This window comes from Neomonachus schauinslandi, chromosome 14, assembly GCF_002201575.2.
Source record: "Neomonachus schauinslandi chromosome 14, ASM220157v2, whole genome shotgun sequence".
Taxonomy (NCBI): domain Eukaryota; kingdom Metazoa; phylum Chordata; class Mammalia; order Carnivora; family Phocidae; genus Neomonachus; species Neomonachus schauinslandi.
In genome coordinates, this window is record NC_058416.1 from 85,655,713 (window position 1) to 85,680,226 (window position 24,514).

At 37.8% G+C, this 24,514-nt stretch overlaps 1 protein-coding gene across 5 annotated transcripts; it reads right to left on the bottom strand.

Annotated features, from left to right (window-relative positions):
• Positions 1–4,047: 4,047 nt before the first annotated feature.
• Positions 4,048–23,791, bottom strand: RSRC2 (arginine and serine rich coiled-coil 2). 5 transcript variants are annotated; one of them, XM_021698700.2, is made up of 10 exons: positions 22,937–23,067; positions 18,966–19,122; positions 17,756–17,799; positions 15,081–15,271; positions 14,025–14,228; positions 11,757–11,879; positions 8,996–9,075; positions 6,906–7,138; positions 6,461–6,550; positions 4,048–5,017 (listed from the first exon to the last, which is right to left on the bottom strand). In XM_021698700.2, exons 1-10 carry the CDS (start codon positions 22,940–22,942, stop codon positions 4,838–4,840), a joined length of 1,308 nt encoding a protein of 435 aa, XP_021554375.1. In that variant the 5' UTR covers positions 22,943–23,067; the 3' UTR covers positions 4,048–4,837. The 5 variants fall into 5 exon arrangements, with proteins under 5 accessions (XP_021554375.1, XP_021554377.1, XP_021554376.1 ...); XM_021698702.2 differs by having other exon boundaries at positions 4,287–5,017; positions 6,906–6,979; positions 22,937–23,791; XM_021698701.2 differs by having other exon boundaries at positions 4,287–5,017; positions 6,906–7,135.
• Positions 23,792–24,514: the final 723 nt, after the last annotated feature.

Sequence of the window (24,514 nt, forward strand, 5' to 3'; positions counted from 1 at the left end):
GATAGATAGATAGATAGATAGATAGATAGATAGATAGATAGATAGATAAACTGGTTGAATAAATGATCAATGGATGTGGACCAGGTTTGGTAGCAACGAGGGAAGTTATGTGGTACCTTGAGACAATTTTATCCTCAGAGGCAAGAGAGAAGCAACTGGACTGGTGAAAGAAATTTTTTGAAGCATTTTTGTTACACATTGATACATATTTTTTTTTCTTAAAGATTTTATTTAGAGGGCGCCTGGGTGGCTCAGTTGGTTGGGCGACTGCCTTCGGCTCAGGTCGTGATCCTGGAGTCTCTGGATCGAGTCCCTCATCGGGCTCCCTGCTCTGCAGGGAGTCTGCTTCTCCCTCTGACCCTCCCCCCCTCATCTGCTCTCTCTCATTCTCTCAAATAAATAAATAAAAGCTTTGAAAAAAAAAAAAGATTTTATTTAGAGAGCGAGCGGGAGCGGGGGGCGAGGGAGGCAGAGGAAGAGGGAGAGAATCTCAAGCAGACTCAGTGCTGAGCATGGAGACTGATGTGGGGCTTGATCTCACGAGGCTGAGATTATGACCTGAGATGAAACCAAGAGTGGGATATTCAACTGACTAAGACACCCAGGTGCCCCTACACATTGATATATTGAAGGTAAAATCTAAGCCCCAGTTGAGATGTTTACTAGGCAGCTGAATCTTTGGGTAAAGCTCTGAGAAAAAGTCTGAACTAAAGGTTAACATCTGGCTGGCCCACATTTTTAAGGACATTAAATATAACTACAGTAAAAGGTAAAGGCATAATGAAGGATACAGAGTGAGAAGAGTCTATGATTGAATCTTGAGACATTCAAAGGGCTGGGACTGAGGACCACTACAGAAATTGGTGGTGATGGCCAGAGTGAAAGAACTAGGAGTGGGTCCAATAGAAATTGTGTGTGTGCATTGGACTCCCTGCTCAGCGGGGAGTCTGCTTGTCCCTCTCCCACTGCCCTCCTGCTTTCTCATGTGCTCTCTCAAATAAAAAGAAAATTTTTAAAGATTTTATTTATTTATTTGAGAGAGAGAGAGAGAGACAGCGAGAGAGGGAACACAAGCAGGGGGAGTGGGAGAGGGAGAAGCAGGCTTCCCGCGAAGCAGGGAGCCCGACGAGGGGCTCGATCCCAGGATCCTGGGACCATGACCTGAGCCGAAGGCAGACGCTTAATGACTGAGCCACCCAGGCGCCCCTCAAATAAAATCTTTAAAAAACTTATCTTCTGGGTGCATCTGGGTGGCTCAGTTGGTTAACTGTCCAACCTTTTTTTAAAATTTAAATTCAGGAGTGCCTGGGTGGCTCAGTCGTTAAGCGTCTGCCTTTAGCTCAGGTCATGATCCCAGGATCCTGGGATCAAGCCCCACATCAGGCTCCCTGCTCTGCCAGAAGCCTGCTTCTCCCTCTCCCACTCCCCCTGCTTGTGTTCCCCCTCTCGCTCTCTGTCAAATAATAAATAAAATCTTAAAAAAAAGAAAGGGGGCGCCTGGGTGGCTCGGTCGTTAAGCGTCTGCCTTCGGCTCAGGTCATGATACCAGGGTCCTGGGATCGAGCCCCGCATCGGGCTCCCGCTCAGCGGGAATCCTGCTTCTCCCTCTCCCACTCCCCCTGCTTGTGTTCCCTCTTTCGCTGTGTCTCTGTCAAATAAATAAAAATTTTAAAATAAATACAATTTAAATTCAATTAATTAACATATAGTGTATTATTAGTTTCAGAGGTAGAGTTCAGTGATTCATCAGTCTTATATAATACCCAATGCTCATTACATCATGTGCCCTCCTTATGGTGTCTGTCTCTTGGTCACAGCTCAGGTCTTTTTTTTTTTTTAAAGATTTTATTTGAGAGAGAGAGAGCACAAGCAGGGAAAGTGGCAGGCAGAGGGAGAAGCAGGCTCCTGGCTGAGCAAGGAGCCCAAGGCTGGCCTCAATCCCAAGACCCTGAGATCATGACCTGAGCTGAAGGAGCCACTTAACCGAGACACCCAGGCTCCCCATCAGCTCAGGTCTTGATCAAGGTTGTGAGTAGTCTATTTAAAAATAAAATATATCCTGGACAGCAACTATGTTGCTTACAAGGATTAACCCCAAGATAGCCATCATGGAGTACAAGGCTTTGAAACTGAAAACACAGTAACAGCCAGGGAAAAGGGCGGGGGTGGGGGGGTGGGGGTGGTACAAAATGTTAAGCAGTTAAATAGTTTCCACCACACACCCACCCCCCCCCCCCCCGGACTCCAAAAATTAATTATTCATGTTTAATTATGCAACTTGAATTTACCTACATGCCTCCCTCTAGATCTGCACTGTCCAATCTGGTTGTCTCAGGCGATGTGGGACTGGCTATTGATAAGTCAAAGTTGGGATGTGTTAAAAACATACACCCTGGGTTTTAAAAATATGTAAAATCTTTTTTTTTTAAGATTTTATTATTTATTTTTAAAGATTTTATTTGACAGAGACAGACACAGCGAGAGAGGGAACACAAGCAGGGGGAGTGGGAGAGAGGCAGGCTTCCCGCTGAGCAGGGAGCCCGATGTGAGGCTTGATCCCAGGACACCGGGATCATGACCCCGAGCCGAAGGCAGACGCTTAACCAACTGAGCCTCAAAATTAACTGATTACCTGTTGAATTATTTTAGATATTGCAAAGTTAGTTTCATTTGTTTAAACTTGGCTACTACAGTGTTTTAAATTACTGCTTTAGATGAGTGCAGGATGGATAATATCACTCATTACGTATGGCCAGCACCTCAAATACTATGGAAAAACACAGCAGGCAGTTAATGGTAGTGCTTTCATTTCCACACTGCCTTTTAGAGATCGAGCTCCGCAGGAAGCCTGCTTCTCCCTCTCCCACTCCCCCTGCTGTGTTCCCATTCTCTGTCCCTGTCAAATAAATAAAAAATCTTCATAAAAAAATTTTTTTTTTGGATTTTATTTACTTGAGACAGCGCGTGCGCGCCCATGTGAGCAGGGGGGAAGGGCAGAAGAGGGAGAAGCAGATTCCCTGCTGAGCAGGGAGCCTAACGCAGGGCTAGATCCCAAGACCCTGAGATCATGACCTGAGCAGAAGGCAGACACTTAACCAACTGAGCCACCCGGGTGCCCCAGCCCATGAAAATTTCTTTAAAATATTTGACAGAGAAAGGCACAGCGAGAGAGGGAACACAAGCAGAAGTGGGAGAGGGAGAAGCAGGCTTCCCACTTAGTGGGAAGCCTGATGCAGGACTCAATCCCATCATGACCTGAGCCAAAGGCAGACGCTTAATGACTGAGCCACCCATGCACCCTACCCATGAAAATTTCTAATGAAATTGATATAAGATACAGCTAACCTGAAAAATTTGAATTGTGGGGACTCCAGAATGAAAAAAAAAAGTGTCATTCCCCCAGAAACTTGACTTTGTCACTGAAGCATGATGAAGAGACATTTCTTCATAAAATTATTGGCTCTAGGAAAGCGTAAACATTTACCAAAATACTTAAAAAAAAAAATCTTATAGTACAACCACACATCGTTGATCACAAAACATGCCCAATAAGCAAGTTGGCCAGACTTAATGAACTCATTTTAAAAAGAAAGGTGTAACGGGCACCTGGGTTGCTCAGTTGGTTTATCTTCTGACTCTTGGTTTCTGCTGAGGTCATGATCTCATGCGCTGTGGTAGAGAGCCCCGTGTCAGGCTCTGCACTCAGCAAGGGGTCTGCTTGTGAAGGATTCTCTCCCTCTGTCCCTCCCCCAACTGTCTCTCTCAAAATAAATTTAAAAAATAAAGGTGTTAAGTTTTACCATTAAGTACACTTCCCTTGTATTGTGCTAATACAATGTGGAGTTGTAGGATTTTTCTAGGAAAAGGTGAATCATGAATTTTGTAGTAATAAAAGCAAATGAATTTTAAGTTCTTTAGTCCCTCCACCAAATTTATGCCCTATTTAACTTAGTGACAAAGTGATTTTCTAATATTTTAGTACTTTGTGCTACTGAAGACTTCAAAGGATTTAATGAGCAAAGGGCATACCAAGAACTTGTAATAAGGCACTTTATTAAAATAAAAGTGCTTACATCCCTTTAATGTATTAATCTACTTCCTGAATAACATATGGAATAATGAACAAATACTGTACACCAATTCTGTTCCTTACAGTAGTAGGAAAACAGTATTATTATAGTAAGTTTGTTTACTCCTCCCAACTCCCTTTTACAGTTCTGCTCACCAAGGTATTACCTAGAGCAGTTAACTGTTCTTAAAAAAAAAGGAATTTCTACCTAGTGTTCTGTAATAGCAATTGCGAAATGCTACAAAAAACTATGAAACAAATTCAAATAAGAATTCCAGGTAACTTAAATTAACACCAGTGTTGAGAAAACCATTTTTATTGTCATCACCACCCAGCGTATTTGTGCTGGATTATGTACCAAATGGCCAGATCTTCTAAAGAACATCTACATAACATTTCTTTCATGTTTCAAGAGATGAAAATAACTGTACAAGGTTAAGTACAAAAGTACACAAGACAGCGGACACGAAATATCCATGTATGAGATTTTATCCCACCTGCAGCTTTTATATATTTGAAAAGTAGAATTCATTAACTAAAAAATATTGTCCTTCTATAGTCCTGTCAAGTTTAATGGAAGTGTGTTTAACCTGATTACAACACTAACACCAGTATCACTGATCTGATATTTACAAAAAATCGTATTTTTCAATAAATTAAAGTCAATGCAACACCCATGCAAGCTAGAATGCTAGCTGTTTGGTGAACAAGGACCTGACATCAGAACCAGAAGTCCATAAAGTCCCAAACATTAAAGTCTGATCTTTTTCAAACTGCATCCATTCCTCGCATTGATGATGTGAAACCCAATCCCATTCCTCTTTGTGTGTGGGTCTGTGATCTTGCCATTTCATACTGAGCATCTAAATTTCTAAATACTTCTTCCTGTTGCTTCAAAGTCTTGTAACTTTCTTCATCAACTGAGCTACATCCAGCTTCATCTTCACTCTAAATTTCAGATAAAAAATATATTATTAAAATAAATGGAAATGAGAATAGGCTCTTCTTCTCAACTGACAGTACTGATAAATCACATTTTTAGGATATGTATTTACCTTCCATTCATTCATTTAGCACCCATGGAGTGCAAGGCAATGTTCTTTCTAGCTATTGGGATAAACCAGGATATAACAAAAATCAACTTCATTTTAGTGGGTATGAGGAAGAAAATGTAGAACATACCATTCAATATGTAAGTAAAGTCTAGGAGAAAAGCAGAAAATGGGGATGGTGTGCTTGCTATTTTTGTCCTACTATTATTTTTTAAAAGACTATTTACTTGAGAGAGAGAGAGACTGAGACACAGCATGAGTGGGGAGGAAAGGGAGAAGCAGGCTCTCCACTGAGAAGGGAGCCCTACGCAGGGCTGGATCCCAGGACCCCGGGATCATGACCTGAGCTGAAGGCAGACACTTAAGTGACTGAGCCACCGAGGCTACCCGTGCTTGCTATTTTTAAAAAGGCAAATGAGAAAGAACTAAAAAGTTGACATTTGAGAGAGACCAAAGGAAGGAATGATGCTGGGAGCTAAGAAAAGAATTAGAGCAGGGAAAGGTAGCAGCAAATGCAAAGGTTGTCTGGCAATGTTCCAAAAAAGCCAGTTTAGTGAAGCTTAGTTTAAGCCAAATATCCCTTCAACGAAAAACCAACTCCCTTAAGTAATCAATACCTGAGCGTTTGTGAACTTTCTTCCGGGGTGTTATATGAAATTTAATATGAAATCTGTACATTTCCACTTTATTCAAACAAAACAAAACAACACACACACCAAGAAAAACAAAAAACAAAGCCACCAAAAAACCATCTTTAAAAAAGCTTTCTGGAAACATTAAATATTAAGGTCCAACTCCCAGTACAGTCAGTTTTTGTTTTTTTTTTTTTTAAAGATTTGTCAGAGAGAGCGAGCGCGCACATGCGCTAAGCACAGGGAGCGGCAGGCAGAGAGAGAAGCAGGTTCCTTGCTGAGCCTGATGTGGGACTCGATCCCAGGACCTTGGGATCATGACCTGAGCTGGGCAGACACTTAACCAATTGAGCCGCCACCCAGGCATCCCTACAGTTAGCTTTAAATGAGCACTTTTTAGAAAGCAAATTCATTAATTCCCATTTACAATTTCATTTTTATTTACTAAGAAAAGCTTATGATCTAGAAAAAGGTTCATTTAAGGTATAAATAGGTTATAATCAACAACCACATTAATTTAAATTTAATAATCTGTACAGTCAGCTAATGATGACAACATAATTCTGTGAAATTAATCTGAAGCACAAAACAAAAAACCACCAGAAAGTACCCAGAGTTCATATATGACTGAAACTAACTTTTAGGGTGAGGACCAATGTTAACCTGAAAATGTTAATATGAATTTTAATTCAAAGTGTGTAACTCACCTTAATACCCATTAATTTCCTGAATTTGACATTTTGGTCCTTGTTTCCAAAATTTAATTTTTCCCATATTTCAGCAGACTGGGATTTGTCCTGTAAAGAAACACTGAACTTTTACAATTCATAAAATTTAGCTACGTCATAAGGTCTAAAAGAAATAACATTTATAGCATTGTGCCATGCAGTTTATAATTATTTTCAGTTTATGAAAAAGCCTAAGCCAAGGAGCATCTTCCCCCATTATAAATGTATGGGACTACTGTTTTTCTTTGAATCGCTACTGGTTTTCTTAGATCAATCTTTTTCCAACACTAAATTGTGGTAAATTAAAACAATCAAGTTTATAGAAAAAAATAAACACAAACCAATCTTTTTCAATCCAAGTTTGTTTTCCTAAGCAACTGCTAATTAGGAATAAATGACAGAAGAGGAGAATTAAAGAACTTACCCCTTCTTTCTTGCCTTGCCAAAGCATTTTCCTTTTTTTCTCTTGCTCAGCAAATTTCATTGGATTCACAGCTGCTGGGTTATAATAGCTAGGTACAGCTATTCCGGTCTCTGCCAAAGCTTTAGCCTGCAGGGCAGCCATTTGAGCTGCCATAGCTATCTGAGGAGTTACTTGCGTTCCTGATGCCAACAAGGCAGCAACATTGAGCACAGAACCTCCGGTGGCTGCAGCTGCTAAGACAGAAGAGAAGCATAGATTTAATTTAAGACTAACCAAAACCAACCTCCTGATTTACAGTACAGTAGTGCCTTTATATATAAGAACTAACCTAACAAAAAGGCAGAATACTTTTACCAAAATAAGGAGATTAGTTTATAAAGCAACTAACATTTTAGGAAAAATTTATTGAAAATATTTATAATAGACATTTCCGGATATGATCCCTTATATGTACTAATACTTTACATATCTAAAAATAGTAAGAATTCTACAAATAGTAAAAAGATTTGTGATTTCAAAGAAAATGAATTATGGTACTTGTATGTAGCTAAACTTGTAAAAATAAATACTATTTGTATGGTTAAGCTTACAAAATGGTTCTTTAGACATTCATTTGAAATTCTTTAAAAAAAAAATTTTTTTTTTTTATTTTATTTATTTGAGAGAGACAGAGATAGTGAGCTAGCACAAGTGGGGAGGAGAGGGAGAAGCAGGCTCCCCACAGAACAGGGAGCCCGATGCGGGACTTGATCCCAGGACCCTGGGATCATGACCTGAGCCGAAGGCAGACGCTTAACCGACTGAGCCACCCAGGTGCCCCATTCATTTGAAATTCTTAACAAACATTTAAGATATTAAACAAGTATGATGCACATTTAACAAATCCAAAGCCCAAATCCTACAGAAGTTAAATGCCCTGCCTGGTATTTCCATTTTAAGTGATTCAGTCAGGAACGGAGTCAATTTTTTGTAAACAGAAAGACTGTTCTGATTAGTTATTTTTCTGTCATCCCAGAATATAAGCTTAGAAAGTTCTTTTAATTACTAATACTATGGGAATCCAGTTATGAAAGTTTTGTTGTAATCATGTATTAAAAGTAAAATGGTGGGGGTGCCTGGGTGGCTGAGGCGGTTGAGCTTCCAACTCTTGATTTCGGCTCAGGTCATGATCTCAGAGTTGTGAGATCAAGCCCTGCACTGGGCTCCAAGCTGGGAGTGGAACCTACTTAAGATTCTCTCCCCTCCTCTCCCTCTGCCTCACCCTCCCCGCCCCCCCATCTAAAATAAATAAATGAATAAAGGCAATTTGTACAATTTCTTAAAATTTTTAAAAAATTTTAAGTAATCTACACCCAATCTAATCACAACCCTGAGATTGAGAGATGCATGCTCTACCAACTGAGTCTGCCAGCCATACACAATTTGTACAATTTTAGATTATTTCAAGAAGTACCGATTTACTAGGAATGTCAAAAAAAAAAAAACACCTTCCAAACTACATTTCATGTAACTCAGTAACTCTCTGACCACCTTCAGTCATCCACAGGTAACGTTTGTGTTATGTCTAATAACCTGATTTCTTATCCCAGTTCAGTCATCATCTTAATAAACTTAATAAAATCATGACCAAAAGACATGTGCAGTGATGGCTAAAGTGTTATATGAAGAACAGTGACTGCCAAAATCAGGCCATCAACCAAGAAATACATATGCATGAAGAATTTATGAGGTATGGGGCGCCTGGGTGGCTCAGTTGTGTAAGCATCTGCCTTCAGCTCAGGTCATGATCCCTGAGTTCTGGGATCGAGCCCCGCATCGGGCTCCCTGCTTAGCGGGAAGCCTGCTTCTCCCTCTCACATTCCCCCTGCTTGTGCTCCCTCTTTCGCTGTGTCTCTGTCAAATAAATAAAATCTTAAAAAAAAAAAAAAAAATTACGAGGTATGAAGGTTCACATTTCAATAACAACAACAGGTTTACAGTGCACTGACGGGTGGCAAGGATCATGGATTATTTTCTTCCTGTATTTTTCTGAGCTTTTCAGATTTTCTACAAAGAAATGCCATACTTCCATAGTAAAGAAAATAAATTACCTGCAGCTATTTCTTGCTGTTTTTGTTTTTCGACCATTTCCTTTTCTCGCTGTTCTTGTAATTTCTTTGCTCTTTCCAACCTGTGAAAGACAATTTCAATAAATTTAAAATAATGCTCAATATAAAACCCATATTTATCTTTGTATTTCTCCACATGTATAGAAACAAAACACTTAACATAGAATTTTAAATTAACACAAATTGGTATCTGTATGTGGGGAAAAAAGCATTCACTCTTAAGATAGTCACAGTTAAAGAGTATTTCAATACTGGTTTTAAACATTTTTAAATTCATGGAATAGCCAAAAAACTGGAATAGCTTTTACATACAGTTCCCACAGAGAATAGTTTTAAAAAATAAAAATTATTCAAACTTTATCAGTGCTGGTTATAGCAGTAAGGATAAAATTACATCTTGCAAATGACATACTGAGAACTGAGTAAGTCTTAGGGTACGTTAAAAGTAGTAGACAATGTTTACAGAATTACCTACAACATGCTTCTTGGGGGAAGCACATATAGGATAAAGCCAATCAAAACATAACAATTACAACTTTCGTAAAAAGACTTTATCATAGCCTTAAATAAAAATTAAAAAGCCAAATGTAAAAAAAGGGGCAAATAAACCCTATTTGCTATTCTCTGTAATCTAATAAAATGGGGGAAATTATTAGGGAATTAACCTTTAGCAGCTTAAGAAATTTATCATTAGCAATGGAACTAGAAACATGAAACACAAATTCATCCTCAGACAAAATAGAGACTGTAGTTCACACTAAATTTACTAATACATATACTAAATGTACTGTCAAGTCATTATCTACTTCTTATACAGCAAACTGTTAGTATCATCTTCATGAGTTCCTGAAAGAGAAACCTCTTTTCTTCAAGAGTCCTTGATTTCCCAATCATAAGTTAAAAGCCAACCCCTTCCTCCTTTAACGTGGTATAAAGGGGCAAAGATTAAGGAAAAGGTTTTTTGTTTTGGGGTACTATGGGCAGGAAAATGGCATCGGCTTTAACAACTGCTGAATTTACATAAAATGAATAAAACAATATGATTTTATTCCCTTTTATTGAGCACACATGCAAGAAAGACATAGTACAGACTTGATTTTGTCCTTGGGAATAAGTTTCTGATTAGGGGTTAACATTAAAATGTTGGTACACACACAAAAAATAAAAAATAAAATAAAATAAAATGTTGGTACACAGATATTAAAACTATTTTCAAAGCAGTTCAAAAACTGTCCTTACTTAAAAACAAAAAAGGAACAACAAAAAGGTCTATATACCGTAGTATCTTATTAACAAAAGATCTGCCTTCAAATTTCAAAGTAGCCAAGGAGCAATCTGGTATTTCTTTTTTTTTTTTTTTTTTAAGATTTTATTTATTTATTTGAGAGAGAGAGAATGAGAGACAGAGAGCATGAGAGGGAGGAGGGTCAGAGGGAGAAGCAGACTCCCTGCCGAGCAGGGAGCCCGATGCGGGACTCGATCCTGGGACTCCGGGATCATGACCTGAGCCGAAGGCAGTTGCTTAACCAACTGAGCCACCCAGGCGCCCGTAATCTGGTATTTCTTAAAAGAGTTATTTCATGTAAACTTGTCATCTGAAAACCACTAAGTAGATTATTTTTTTAAGTTAAAGTTTTAGATGCTAGTAATAGCTTCAACTTCAATAAAAGCCAAAAATTAAAGCGCAATGAACTTATAAAAGAATAGACTTTAGGGCTTAAAAAAAATACTGGTCAGACTTGACAGACCATTCTTAATAAATTACTTGATATAATAAATTATTTAATTCTGTTGATTTTCGTTTCAGAAAGAAAGTATGATTCACTACTATTGATGCGTATTTAAAATGGCCATTGCAGGTTGGAATTAACACCATTCACTAAGGTGAATGGAATGAAGAAGGGGCGAGCTCACACCTTTGCTGCTGCTGCTGTTCAGCTGGAGTTTCTGCCAGGCTGGGTTCACAGGGCAGCAGCCCATCAGGTTACATTGTGATAACTGTATTTTTGTAATGAAAAAAAAAATACAAACTCAATTTCATAAGGAAAAAACCCCAAAATCAAGAGTATAGTTTTCAGAATATGGGAAAACCTGAAAACAAGCACTTGGATTTTACTTTACTTCTTGCCTCTCTCTGAGGCAGTTCTTTCAACGGTTTTGCACATTTCAGCCAGACAGCCCTGTGTGTAGTCCCACAATTACCAGAGAACATCTTTGAAATGCTTACAGAATTAAAACATAAAATGATCTCCCTGTTATCACAGCAGTAAAATTTATAAGATCAAATAAATCACCTTGTAATGTTTATTATTTGCCACCTTCAAAATAAGAAACCTGTTGACAGAATTGTTTCAGACTTTGTCTTCTTGCAAAAGGAAAACAAAAGGACAATGCAATTTCAGAGGCCAAATTTAAGAGTTCCTGAATCAGATTTAAGATTTCCAAAAAAGTTTCTATTGCAAACCAAACATATTTAGGAGCCTAAATTTGAGAAAAATGAATCAATCATGAAGGAAAACAGAAACTGTTGCAGACATCGTAATCTTTCCAGTTGCACAAATGGGTAAATGTTTAAAATGAGAATTAACAAACTACTTAGTCCTAGATCAAAATTGGCACAGTATGTATCATGGCTACATTTAACTAGTTGACTTAAACCCTGAAAGCACTCACTTTGTCCACAGAATTGAGTATCCACTTCAAATTGAAAAGGAAAAATGCATCAAATAGAAAATATACCCACCTCCTAGCTAAAGCTTCTTGTGCATCCATTGCTGTGTTTCTGCCTCTGAAGGGAGGTGGACTGGGAGTTCGGCTTAAACTTCTGCTAAATCTTCTAGGTTTTTCAATTCTCTTCTTTCTATCTCTGTAATAAATCATATTTCACATGTTGCAATATGGCAAAGCAGTAATAATTAGTTCATTTTATCAAAATCAATTGTATTTACAGAGGTTCAACAAAAGTGCAAACAGCAGACAATATATTTTAGACCCTTTCCTCTCCACCTGTCCTACAGTTTCCACAAGGTATGGAAGTTCCTTGAATATGCTATTTTTCTGTAAGTTCATTTAACGTTCCCTGTTACAGATAGACTAAGATGTTTTCCAATCTTTTGCTACTACACCCAATGTTGCAAAGACTAGCCTTGAACATCAATCATTTTATATTCATGTAAGTATGTAGGATAAACCCCTAGTAGTGAGATCCATAGTTTAAATGTTCCTAGTATTTTAATCTACAATGAGTTTGTAAACATCAAAAAAAAAAAACCAAAAACAAAAAACCCAAGCACAAAATCAGTAAAACAAAAGAATTAGGAAAAGAAAAGATAAACAATAGGCACTGAGCAGAATAAAACAGACTAGCAGTGGTCAAGACTAGAAATGCCATAAAAATTTAAAAAAACCTAGAAATACCAGAAATAATGGCCCGTATACCCAGATGGAGAATAAAATATTAATGATAATGGTGAAATTATCATTTACCTACATTCGCTAAAATCCTAACCGGTAAAGCTCAAATTAGTAAACTACTAAAAACTAAACTATTGATTAAAAACCGATCAATAGCAGCTGTTTCTGCCCACGGGTCCTGTCCCTGTGTTTTTCTTTTTTTAAAGATTTTATTTATTTATCTGACAGAGAGCAAGGGAGCACAAGCAAGGGGAGCAGCAGAGGGAGAGGGAGAAGCAGGCTCCCTGCTGAGCAGGAAGCCCGATGTGGGGCTCGATGCCAGGACCCTGGGATCATGACCCGAGCCGAAGGCAGACGCTTAACGACTGAGCCACCCAGGTGCCTCCCCCCTTTTAAAAAGATTTTGTGAGACAGCGAGAGAAAGTACACAAATGGGGGGAGTGGGAGAGGGAGAAGCAGGTTTCCCGCTGAGCAGGGAGCCTGATGCGGGGCTCGATCCCAGGACCCTGGGATCATGACCTGAGCAGAAAGCAGACGCTTAACAACTGAGCCACCCAGGGGGCCCTAGCTGTCCCTGTGCTTTAATAAAACCACCATTTTGGGGGAACCTGGGTGGCTCAGTTAAGCATCTGCCTTTGGGTCATGATCCCAGGGTCCTGGGATAGAGCCCCTTGCTGCTCAGCAAGGAGTCTGCTCTCCTTCTCCCCCACCTCCTGTGCACACGCACTCTCTCACTCAAATAAATGAAAATCTAAAAAACAACCCATTTGCACCCAAAACCCCAAACAAAAAACCCAATAAACAAGAGATAAGTCAATTAACTGTAATAAACATGTCTATTTGTATCTGTATTTGTCTTTATAAACTTGAGCAACAAATTAACAAAAAAAAGCTTTTCCATTATTTAATATCAGTATCTGTGCATATGTACTATTAATAATTGTCTGATGTAAGTACAGACTAAATATATTCTGATTATTAAAAATTTTTCTCTTGTGCTCTTTATTGTACTTCCTGTCTCAACAAATTAAAGCCTCCTCTCAATCAAGATATTGAATTAAACTCATCTTTCTGAATACCTGAAACAGCATATACAGTATGGTGGGTTAAGCACATAGTGACTTTGCATTCAGACATACTTGGGACTTGGTCCTGACAGTACCATTTAATAACTGATTTGAGGCTTCTTGGGCAAGTTACTTAAGCTCTCTAAGCCCTATGGTCTTGACTCACAAAAGAGTTGTTTTGAGAATTAGATGAGCTAGTACATGGAAAGAGCTGTGACATAACACACAGCACGTGTTAGGCACGCAATAAATGTAAGCTACTGATTATACACAACATAATTCAACGTCCAAAACAACTGAAGTAATTTTAATAGCGACTATTTCTACCTGCACTTCACAGATCTGATTAAATGAGTATCTGTAAGAATGCAAGTATTTAAATTTGTTCTTTATTAATCAGAATGTTGTTAAAATATTTTATAACTCAAATAAAATTCAATATCAACAATTTTGATATTCTCAGATTGAGGGAAGATAAACAGACCCTGTGAGGGAGCCATCTGATTTTATTCAAGATGATGAATACTTACCGACTTCTACTCCTTGTTCTACTTCTGCTTCTACTCCTATGCCTGTGTCTTGATCTTGAGCGGGAACGAGATCGGATCCGACGTTTTCTTTCCCTGCTTCTGGATCGTGACTTCTTCCTCTCTCTGCTTCTGGATCTTGACTTCTTCCGCTCCCTACTCCTGGATCGCGACTTCTTCCGCTCTCTGCTTCTACTACGATGACGCCTGAAATTAAAACACACAAATGTGTAGTTATTTAGAGCTGCGTCTTTTCAAATTACAGACATTATGAATTTTCTGCAGCATGTGCTGTCAAGCCAGGCAATAAACTACTCTGTATTGTGTATAGAAAGGCTAATTGAGGCTTCTAATGCCTCAGAAGTTGTAACAACAAATGAGCCTTTATTCTTGTTGATAATGTCTCAGAGGGAACACAATAAAGCTACATGTTAAAAATCCAATCCATCCTAACCCACCTTAAGACTGTTCAATAATTTAAAGTCTATTACTGCCCTATTGAAGTATTTATGCAACTTAAAGATGACAAGTTATTCCACTAACAAAAAATTTTGATCCAATCTGATACACCACATATATGTATTCCCACAGAAAATTCCAAACATACATTAAACACTGGCTTCTTTTAACAAAAGTCTCGTAAGTTTTCTGCCATGACCCAGTTTTCAATACCACAAAGGAAAATCTAAATTAGAGTTTAGCAGCAAACAAATCCTACACTGACAATGTAAAAGGATTGTCATATTGGTTTAAACTAAGTCAGCTATATTTTTTTTTTTCACTGCCAAGTGACAGGTAAATCATGAAATTAAAAAAATATACTCACTAATTGAATGTTAATCATAATCATCCTTTATCCCCTAGTCTTGAACATCTTTTTTGCCTTTATCAGATAACAGTGCCCCAAAGACTTCAGCTATTAGCAGTTGTTGGCAAAGGAATGCTAGCAAAAAATATCTATTTTCTAATTAAGATTGTTTGGGTATTGCTGGGTTCATGAAAAGCTTTACATAATATAGCTCTTTACAATGACATTAACTCATAAATAAAACTTCTTACCTTTCACGAGACCTAGATCTTGAGTGACTTCTGCCTCTTGATGACTTTCTTTCTTTGCGTTTATGTCTGTCCTCTCCATTTTCAGATGAATTTAGTCGCTCTCTTCCTTTATCAGAAGAATGATCTTTGTCATTATGTTCCTCAGACTTGTGTTTCTTAGATGATTTATCTTTGGATTCATGTCTTCTTGCCTGTTTTAAGAAGAAGTTGGTTCTTTCAGGAAAATAGTGCAACAAAGAGAGTTAGTATGGGTATCAGTAGACAAAAAATGTTGTGATGCAACATTAGTAACCTTAGGAGTGTGTGGCAAATAAAAAAAATGATCTAGTTTCACATCACCCAAATGTTGCAGATGAATATTACTAATCTTATTGTCTTTATAAATCCCCCAAATGCAGTTTCCTCCCCATATTAACAATTAAAACAATGATTTTCAATGTTGAAATAATATTGAAAAAACCATTATTATCAGAAAAAAGAGGAATCCCTGATGTTTCTTTTATCTAAAGGAATAAGGAAGTACACATGTATCAAAACTTTCAAAAATTTCCAACAGACCTTTTAGAGAAACAGATCACGTATACACATACACATCAACTTCTATAACCAGAGTACATATTATTTTAGGTTTAAAAACTTAACAATAGTGAAGATGATCAGGACACAAAGAAATGCACCAGAAAACGCATTTCAATTAGGTTGCTAAATAAGATTAATCTTACTAATTATTAGTATTTTCTGCAATTTTAAATTACTTTACGCAGAGTTGAAGTGTCCTTTTTATAGCTATACTGCCACATCCTCTCTAAAAGACGGCTCTTGATTTTTCTCCCAATGTCTAAACTGTGAAGCAATCACTTTTCATCTTGCAATATCCCAACGGGCAGACGTTCTATTACATTTCATGTACCTAGGGTAGAAAATGGCAACCGTATCTGTTTTAATTTTTATGAAATCAAACTAGGCATAACATAATTAATCCCTATACCATTATACAATAATACTTCCCCCATACTCTGAAAGATAAAAAACAAGGTTTCTGCTTTCTCAACATATGCAGAGACTGAGCTAAAATTAATTGCATGATCAAGTCTCCATCCTACTCTCACATACCAAATTAGGAAGTGATAAACATTAGACCTCCTCACATTAAGTTGTCAAATCCATCTTTTAGCTAGGGCTTAAAAACCTGGACATCTCAGAATCACAATTTTAAGGCTGGAAGGAAACTCAGATCCTCTAAACTTCCCTTACTTTAAGTACAACTAAACGAAGATCTAAAGTCACAAAGCTACATGGTAGCAGCTGAACCCAGACCCCATGTTGTTCTTATGCCCAGGCCTCTGCTTTTCTACCACAACAGGACACTCAATTCATGTTTCCCAAAAGGCCATTCCATTTTTCTTTCCACTCAAGATTAACTTTGCTTAAAAACAAAAACTTGGCCAAACATTTTGGAACATGCATGATATATCTGAAAAGAATCATAGTATGTTATTTAATATTTTGCAGAAAAATAAAGAGACCTGGAGACAGAGCTAAATTTTAGTCTCATTGCCAGTTCTCTGTAATATGAGCTTATGAAAGTATTTCCTTGATTTTGCCATATAGTGGCAAACTGGAAAAGCTTTATTTAAGTGGTTCAACTTCCAAAGGTTTTAGAGTTTATTTCAAACCAGTTTTCCAAACATAACATTACTATTAATTAAAAAAAAAAAGACATTAAAACCCTTAACTGATTTAAGATATACTTAAGGGAAATAGGAGTTTGAATGACTAATAGTTACCTTATCATGAAGTAGGCTTATTATTTTGCTATCTGAGTCTGCAGCGTCTTCAGTTCAGTCTCTTCGCGCATTAGCACGCTGAGTATGATTTATTATAGAAATGTTATCATGTGAGCTAAACAAAATAGTCATTTTCACAAAAACTCTCCTAAATTAAAAATTTAACAGAGCTTCCATTAGGGGAAGAGGTGAAGTCCCTGCCCACATTTTTTTAGGAGTCCCTTGCCCAGCCCCCACAAGACTCTTCTCCTCCCTTTTTGGCTCCTACTTCTGTTCTTCCTTGTTGGCTCATTCCTTGTCTTCTCAGGTGGGCGAGCAAGTTAACTCCTGCTTTTCTTTCATACAGCTGCTTTCTTTTTCCTCAAGTTTTGCTGTCACCGCCACCTTTCCAGCTGTCCCTCACAGACACTTTTATTTCCAAATTCAATACTATTCTTAGGGAAACTGAGCTGGTTTTCTAATGAGAAGAGGACTCTCGTTATCTTCCATAAAGAAAAAGCCCAGGTATCTAGGATATTCCTACTTAAAGATGATTGCTATATGAAAATCCTGAGCAGTTGTCAGGTATAAGGAGAATCGGGACCTCAAATTAATGGAAGCTCTGTGTGACAGGCCTAAAAAAACCAATTATAATCTTCATATGAAATTTTTATTGTGAATATTTTCACAACATAATAAAATTAATAGTTTCTGAATGAACTTTTCATATAAACAACTATCTTCTTGAAAAATGATGAATCCATATCATGCTTATTTTATAACCCAATTAACCTTTTAAATTTCAAGTTTTGGTACTTACCTTGATAATATCATATATTCACACAAACATTTCTACCAGATACTTTACAAGAATTTTAAAGTGCCTATTCACTACAAAGTGTTAATTACCTCTTTGCTTCTGCTCCGGCTCCTGTGTTTTCTTCCTTCATTATCTGTAAATACATACAAAAATTCACCATAAACAAGATACAGAAACATCTTAAACACAAATTCCAATACTCAAAAGACAATTTCCAATCCATTTTACTAAATTAAAATTCTACTTATATCTTCTAAAGACTATTTTTTTGGCAGGGTGGGATTATTCTACTTAATACCACTGTATATATTTGAAACAAATCAAGCAATCTGAAAACCAGAATGTAACTGAGTGTAAGCAAAACAAACAAAAAACCCCAAAAAATCCTCCACGACAAATCAAAAACATATATACTGTCTTTCAGTTTTGTCACAGATTCTTAATTCACAAAACACTGTGTCTAGCCCATTTTGTTTTGCATTGCATAAAAAATTTATAAAGGGGCTTATTAGAGGTAAATAAGAACAAAACAAGAATGCATAGGAATAAACAGTTTGAGCTGTATTTCGCATAAGTAGTCAACAGGCTGCTATAGTTTAGAAATTTCTATTCAAAAGTGATTTTATACTGTACAGTTTCAAATATATACATAAAATTACATTTTAACTACTTTATAGATAATTTATCTGTGGGCATTAAGCATAAATAACTGGAGCCCAGATCTTAAAAAAAAGAAAACTCTTAACTCATTAGTATTCTACTTCTCAGTTAACCTCTTCATTAAATCGCAATACTAATTTAAAAAATATACAGCAAAACATCCTTTCTATACCACATCAGTCTAATTTTTTTTCAAGTAAGTGAGTAAGAAATCTCAAAACGCCAAAACCTCTCTTCAGAAATATTTTAACATTAAGTTAAATGAAAAACAAGGTTAAAAATAGTCTTGTAACTTACATCAAAAAGCACATTAAATAAGCTCAGAACACCACTGCCCAGACACAGCTTTCAAAATACTTTACCAACGTTGAAAGACTGAAATTTAAACATCTCAGGGTTAACAAATAATGACTGTGACACAAACTTAAACATGTATTTTGGCCTTTGGCCAAGTCATAAAATTTCTGCATGAGGACATTTTTCTCATAACTGAAAAAATCTCCAGAAAATTACCAATGTACTTCCATTATTCATTTCTCAACTGGGAAGAACATGTATTAATTATATCAAAAACTAAATCTATGTCTTATACACACATCTACACGGATAGTGGTAATTACAGTTTCCAACAATTCATACCTGACTTTCGTTTTCTTTCTCTTGACCTTGATCGTGATCTTGAATAATGATGTTTTGAGGCTCTAGGAGAAATAGATATATCTGACTGCTCTTTTTTCTTATCTCTATCTGGGGATGTCTTTTCTGGGGCTAGTCCATCTCGCTCTGTATCACTAGCCTAAAAGTTTAAAGAGAAATGATTATTAGGTTCTTAATTACATTTAAAATGTTTCTAATTTCTTAAAAGAGAAGGGAGGGAAGAGAATCATCCTGGAGTTTTACAAAATTAAAAAAAATCAATAAATGAGAATGGCCAATTTCTAAGTAGCTAATTATCTGTACCTGATCGGTCCAAATAAATTGAAATGACTCAGTAACAAAGAGACATATGTAATTAGGCTGATGTCTTTAACTTTTAAAAATCATTATTTTCATAACTTTCAAAACAATGGGGGAAGTGGAAGAGTAGGGGTTCCAAGTATTTCCAATAAACATTCAAGCAGAGAAAATGCTGTCCATTTTAGATTTGCGAAGTCATTTACCTGACTTTACCAATACTTTTATTTTAAATTAGAATACATTAAAAAGGCATTTAAAATGAACTAGTAAAATTTAAAGAGACTTAAGTCTGTAAAATCTAAGAACAGCAGAGAATGCTTCTAGATTATAAAAGAGTAAGCAAAATTAACTTACCTATCTGAGAACCCAATCTTAATTTCATTAACCCTCTTTAATGAAAACAGCCCCTTGGCACAGTGCTGCTGCAAAATATGGTCTGCCTCTCCTCACATATGCTCTGGGCTATGGAAACATTAAGTCGTTTCTGCTTTAAAGCATTTTATAAATCTTGACAATGCAAATTTTGTAAAAAATAATCAAGTATACACACTCTTTCCCAAGAGTCCTGATTTACTTAAAAGGAGGTTCCTTCATCTAAATATCAGTTCCCTGTTTTCCCATTTACTTGCTCATAACTGAGTAGTCAGCACAGCAATCAATCAACAATTGAAGAAATGAATTCCTGTTACTAGTTCTCAATTAAAAAAAAGAAGTATTTCTGTGGCTCTGTTGAACGGTGTGGCCCAAATTACAAACAGGAGTATCACACAAAGAAAGACACTGATTTAAATGAGTCATAAAAAAAAGCTTTGAGAAGCTAAAACCTGAATGTTCCCAAGTCAGATTTTGATAAAAGGTGGGGGAAACAATTTCAGTAGTATGTGGAAGGTAGACTACTTGGCCCTTGACTTAAGAAAGGTTTTCACATTTTTTAAAGGATTATTAAACAAGGAATGGGCCAGAGACTATATGTGATCCACAATGCCTAAAATATTTATTACCATGCTGTTTACCAAAAAATCTGGATTGGATAAATAGGGATTTTCAGGAGGAATAATATGACAACAAACTCCTTCCCTTAAGAAAATCAGTCCAGAAAACAAATGCCAAGGGAACTATTTAGGGAGTAATTTAACAAATGAAGTGTGAGAGATTACATTACTTCAGAAACTATTTACTGAGAGTCACAAATGTGCAAAACTCAATGCTAGACTCAAAGAATAAATTGATTATAAAAGAGATTTACACACTTAGCTAGGATGAAATACATAAATGTGTTAAACCTCTAACAATGGTAAAAAAACAAAATAAAACAACCAAGCACAAAGGAAGCAACTAATTACTGGAGAGACTCTCCTGTGACCACACATTCCTTCTCCAGTTTTCTATGTATGGGTGATTTCTGGAATCATAAAATTTTTGTGATGAAAGCTTTCATCACAGAAATAAGTTCAACTTTCTGATCTTACAAAGGAGATCCAGCAACATTACCTGCCTCTCCCAGGATGGTACTCTAGCTCTTTGCTGTCTACTATCAAATAAATGATGCTGTATCACACACACAATTAAGGATAATTTAAGATTTTCACAACACCGGTCATTTTCTTTTAATTCTCGTTCTCATCATTATCACTATTATGTACTTCACATGTCTGTGATGTTGTGAAGTGCTGGTAGAGCTTACATTTGGTAAAACAAAATTACAAAACTGAAGCTCTGCTATCACTTCTCGCAGTGCATGCGACTTCTCTGCCAAAACCAGCATTCCTGAACCACTGGCACATCTCATTCACTTTTCCAGAGATCATGATGAGAACTGAAAAAAAACCTTCCATGGAAAAAGCATCTAGACCAAGCAGTACAAGTTTTCAATGGTTTATTTACATGCTTAAAATCGCAGAAGCCTGGCATTAGGGAAGTCAAATGCCCTTTGCTTAAAGGCAGGCATCCTGCAATACAAGATAATAACTTACACCAAACAGCCATTTTCACCTGTAAAATATACTGCAGAAAAAAAAAAGCATCCTATCACTAAACAGACTACAAATGATAGGTGGCCACTTCTCCCATACAAAACTTTTATTTCCATGAGGCTATTTTATTGTGGTATAATGAAAAGTATCCAAAAAATCAATTGAATAAAATTTCTCTGAAAATTTGTGAGCTTTATTTCAATTTATCAGGGATGTACATACTACTAAGTCTTAAATGCTAACTGCAAAACTGTCTTCTACTCCAGCACCTGCTTTTTCAGGCCACCACTGTTAACATTTACATCTTGTTTAAAATGCTAATGATGCTCAAGACATAGTACACAAATCATTTTCCAGTGCAAAGAAGGTACACTGGATTTAGTACTAGGTCACTTCTCCAGGGGACTGTGTCTTTTTATTGAAGGAGGCACTGAAGGACCAAATGTCTGAACTGACTTCATTTTTTAAAATATTTGAGCCCAAGTAAAACAACGCTATTCTTTAAAGCACATTAGAAGGCCCAAAACACTATTTAAACAAAGGAAAACATTACATCGATTAGTTGCACAAACACCAAATAGCCTTCCAACTGTTTGAAATCTTATAAAAAATCAGTTCTTAATTCAATTAGGTATCGGGGGAGGGGAGTGCAGAAACCATCCTAATTCCAGATACCCCAATTTTTAGCAAGGGCAAACTACAAATTTTTCGGTATATTTATAGTCTTAATTATTTTTGAAGATAAGTAAACAGAACTTTCTAGTCAGTGGAAAGGAATACAAGATGCTTGCATTTCTCTTTTAACACGGTCAAGGAAAATTAAGTAATCACAATAATGTGATCCACCAGAATTGGGCATCTTATACCCAGAGCAGGTTTTTTAAAGAACTATAGTTCTTATTTAAAATTAAATGGGTCAAAGAAGGGTTCTTAAATTTAAGAAACAACGCCAATGAGGCGGCTTTATTTTAATGCTTCTCAAAGACTTCAAAATGATTACATCACGAGCCGCTTCGGAAAGGGAACGACAATCGGAATTCGTAGTTCCAAAACCTTCTCGTAATTAAGTCGATTTCTTTACTCCCTTTGAGCAAGCAACACCTTCCTCAGCTCTGTACTAAGGATTAAACTAAGGTTTTCACCGATAAAACACTAATTAAAATTATGCAACCAGAATTTTACTGAGCGTAAGCAAAAAACAAAAACAAAACAAAAAAAACGTTACAAGACGATTCTCTTCTCCCATTCTACGCCTTACAGGCAACGCCTTTCTGACCCAATACTTTTCAAAGACCCCCGTCCCTTTTTTCCCTTCCCCAACCCTACCCCAAAGCGAACATAAATTCCCAAGCCCTAATGAAACTCAATGTAAACGACTAATAATGAGTAAGCTAAACTGGAAGCCGGTCTGTGGGTCCAACGGAATACAGAACTAGGAAAGAGATGAGGAAAGTTCTGGAAAAAAAAAAAAGACACTCCCTGCGGCTCCCCACCCCCACCGACACCGCCTCATTTCCCCCTCCCTAAAGCAGGCAGCCATGATGGCGGGCGCAGAAGAAGGCCGCGGCGCCATTTTGTCCACACACACACGCGCGGACAACAGCTCTGAGAGCCGTTCCCCCACTCTTTGGAAAGTAGCAGAAAAATATCCCTGGTTTTAAACTCAGAGTCGGCACCTACCGCCATAGTCCAGAGTTCTAGCCGCTAGGGCGGCGCTTCCACTTGCCGCTCTCAACAGTACCGGCCGCCCCGACGCTTCGCCACAGACTAAATCGCTCGCGCGAGAGACCCGGATGGCACAAAGGGGATGAGGCCCGGTGCGTCGCACGGCTTGCTGGGAAAAAAAAAGGTGGTGATAAGAGTCTCTATAGCAACGCGATTCGAGGAGGTGATTGGTTGTTCTTTTGAAGGGGGCGTGTAAAGCCAGGGAGGAGGGCGGGCCCCAGAATACACCCTAGATTGCGTAGCCTGGAAATCGGAATGGGTGGAATTTAGGGTGGGGCGACCTCCTATTTGGATTGTAAAGCAATTTTGGCCTCCTCCGGCCGCCGTAAAGGGGGTTGGGCTTGGTATTCTCCCGCCAATTTAAACCCGTGGGCTAGACCCTGAAGAGATTAGGGACAGCTGTAGGTGGCAGGAAGAGGGGCGATAAATTTGAGTGTTCTTCTTTAGTTTCTTCAGTTGCAGGTGAGGAGTGGGAAACGCGTTGCTGTAGAGACCTGGGGGTGGGTTCAGGTCGAAGTAACAGCGGCCTCAGCTCAATTCGGGTGTTTTCCCATTAGGACGCTGGCGGGAGAGAGTTTGAAGTCGGTTCTTGCTGGTCCGTTGTCCAGCTGGGAGCGTTTGTGCATGGGGGCTTAACTGACACTTTCATTTCGTTTAATTCGCTAATAGGTTCTCCACCCAGCAGCGCGACTGATCTCAAATCGTTAATCAAATCATGTCACTCGTCTCCTTAGTGCCCCTGTATTACCGAGCATAAAAATCCAATCTTGAAGTCGGGAATTCGTTTAGCTTCTGCACTGTTCCATTTTTACTATGGCCTGGCAGCCGCCCCAGACTCATTCCAGCCTCTGAGCCTTTGCACTCGGCCTGCATCTCTGTTCTCTCCGAGCTTTGCAGAGTTGGCTTCTTGCTCTTGGGATCTCAGCTCTGATGTCCTCTCTTTCCTTTACCTAACAGGTTCTTCTTAGGCGACCTCCCCCCCCCCCACCTGAGCATCGTTTAGTTCAAAACCTTTGGCACTGTTTGTAATTGTGCACGTATTTATTTATTTTTGTAGGGAGGCAGTGTAACAGTTAATAGGCGTGAATTTCTGTGTTGTCTAACTACATCATTTACTGGCTTTAGGCCACCTTGGCCATTTATTTAATCCCTGGCTCTTGTCTTTGCTGTAAAATGGGTTGTTGTGCAGATTAAATGAGTAAAGCATTCAAAACTATCTTGCATACTCAATACATTTTAACTATTTAATTTTTCCTTCGTAGACGAATATAGACTTCATAATGATTGAAGGCCTTTTCTGTCTTCCGGGCTGTATTCCAGCTCTAGAACAGTCCCTGACACAAAGTAGGCATCCAAAACATTTGTTGAATGAGTGGCTGTGACTGCCCTGGAAGGCTGATAGTATTTCTCTATTTTTTTTTCAGATGTGGGACACAGAGACCCATAAAAGTATTCACCCCAACCTGTCCCTCCTGTCTTAATCTCCTTGCAGCTCCCACCCAAACACCAGCCACTAGAACTATTGTCTGTTCT

Coding starts and splice junctions, on each gene's coding strand:
- RSRC2 (XM_021698700.2), bottom strand. Junction 11,880..14,024: donor AGAACAAGGAGTAGAAGTCG/GTAAGTATTCAT, acceptor GATTTATTACAG/AGATAGAAAGAAGAGAATTG. Junction 9,076..11,756: donor CAAGAAGCTTTAGCTAGGAG/GTGGGTATATTT, acceptor TGTCTTTCACAG/GTTGGAAAGAGCAAAGAAAT.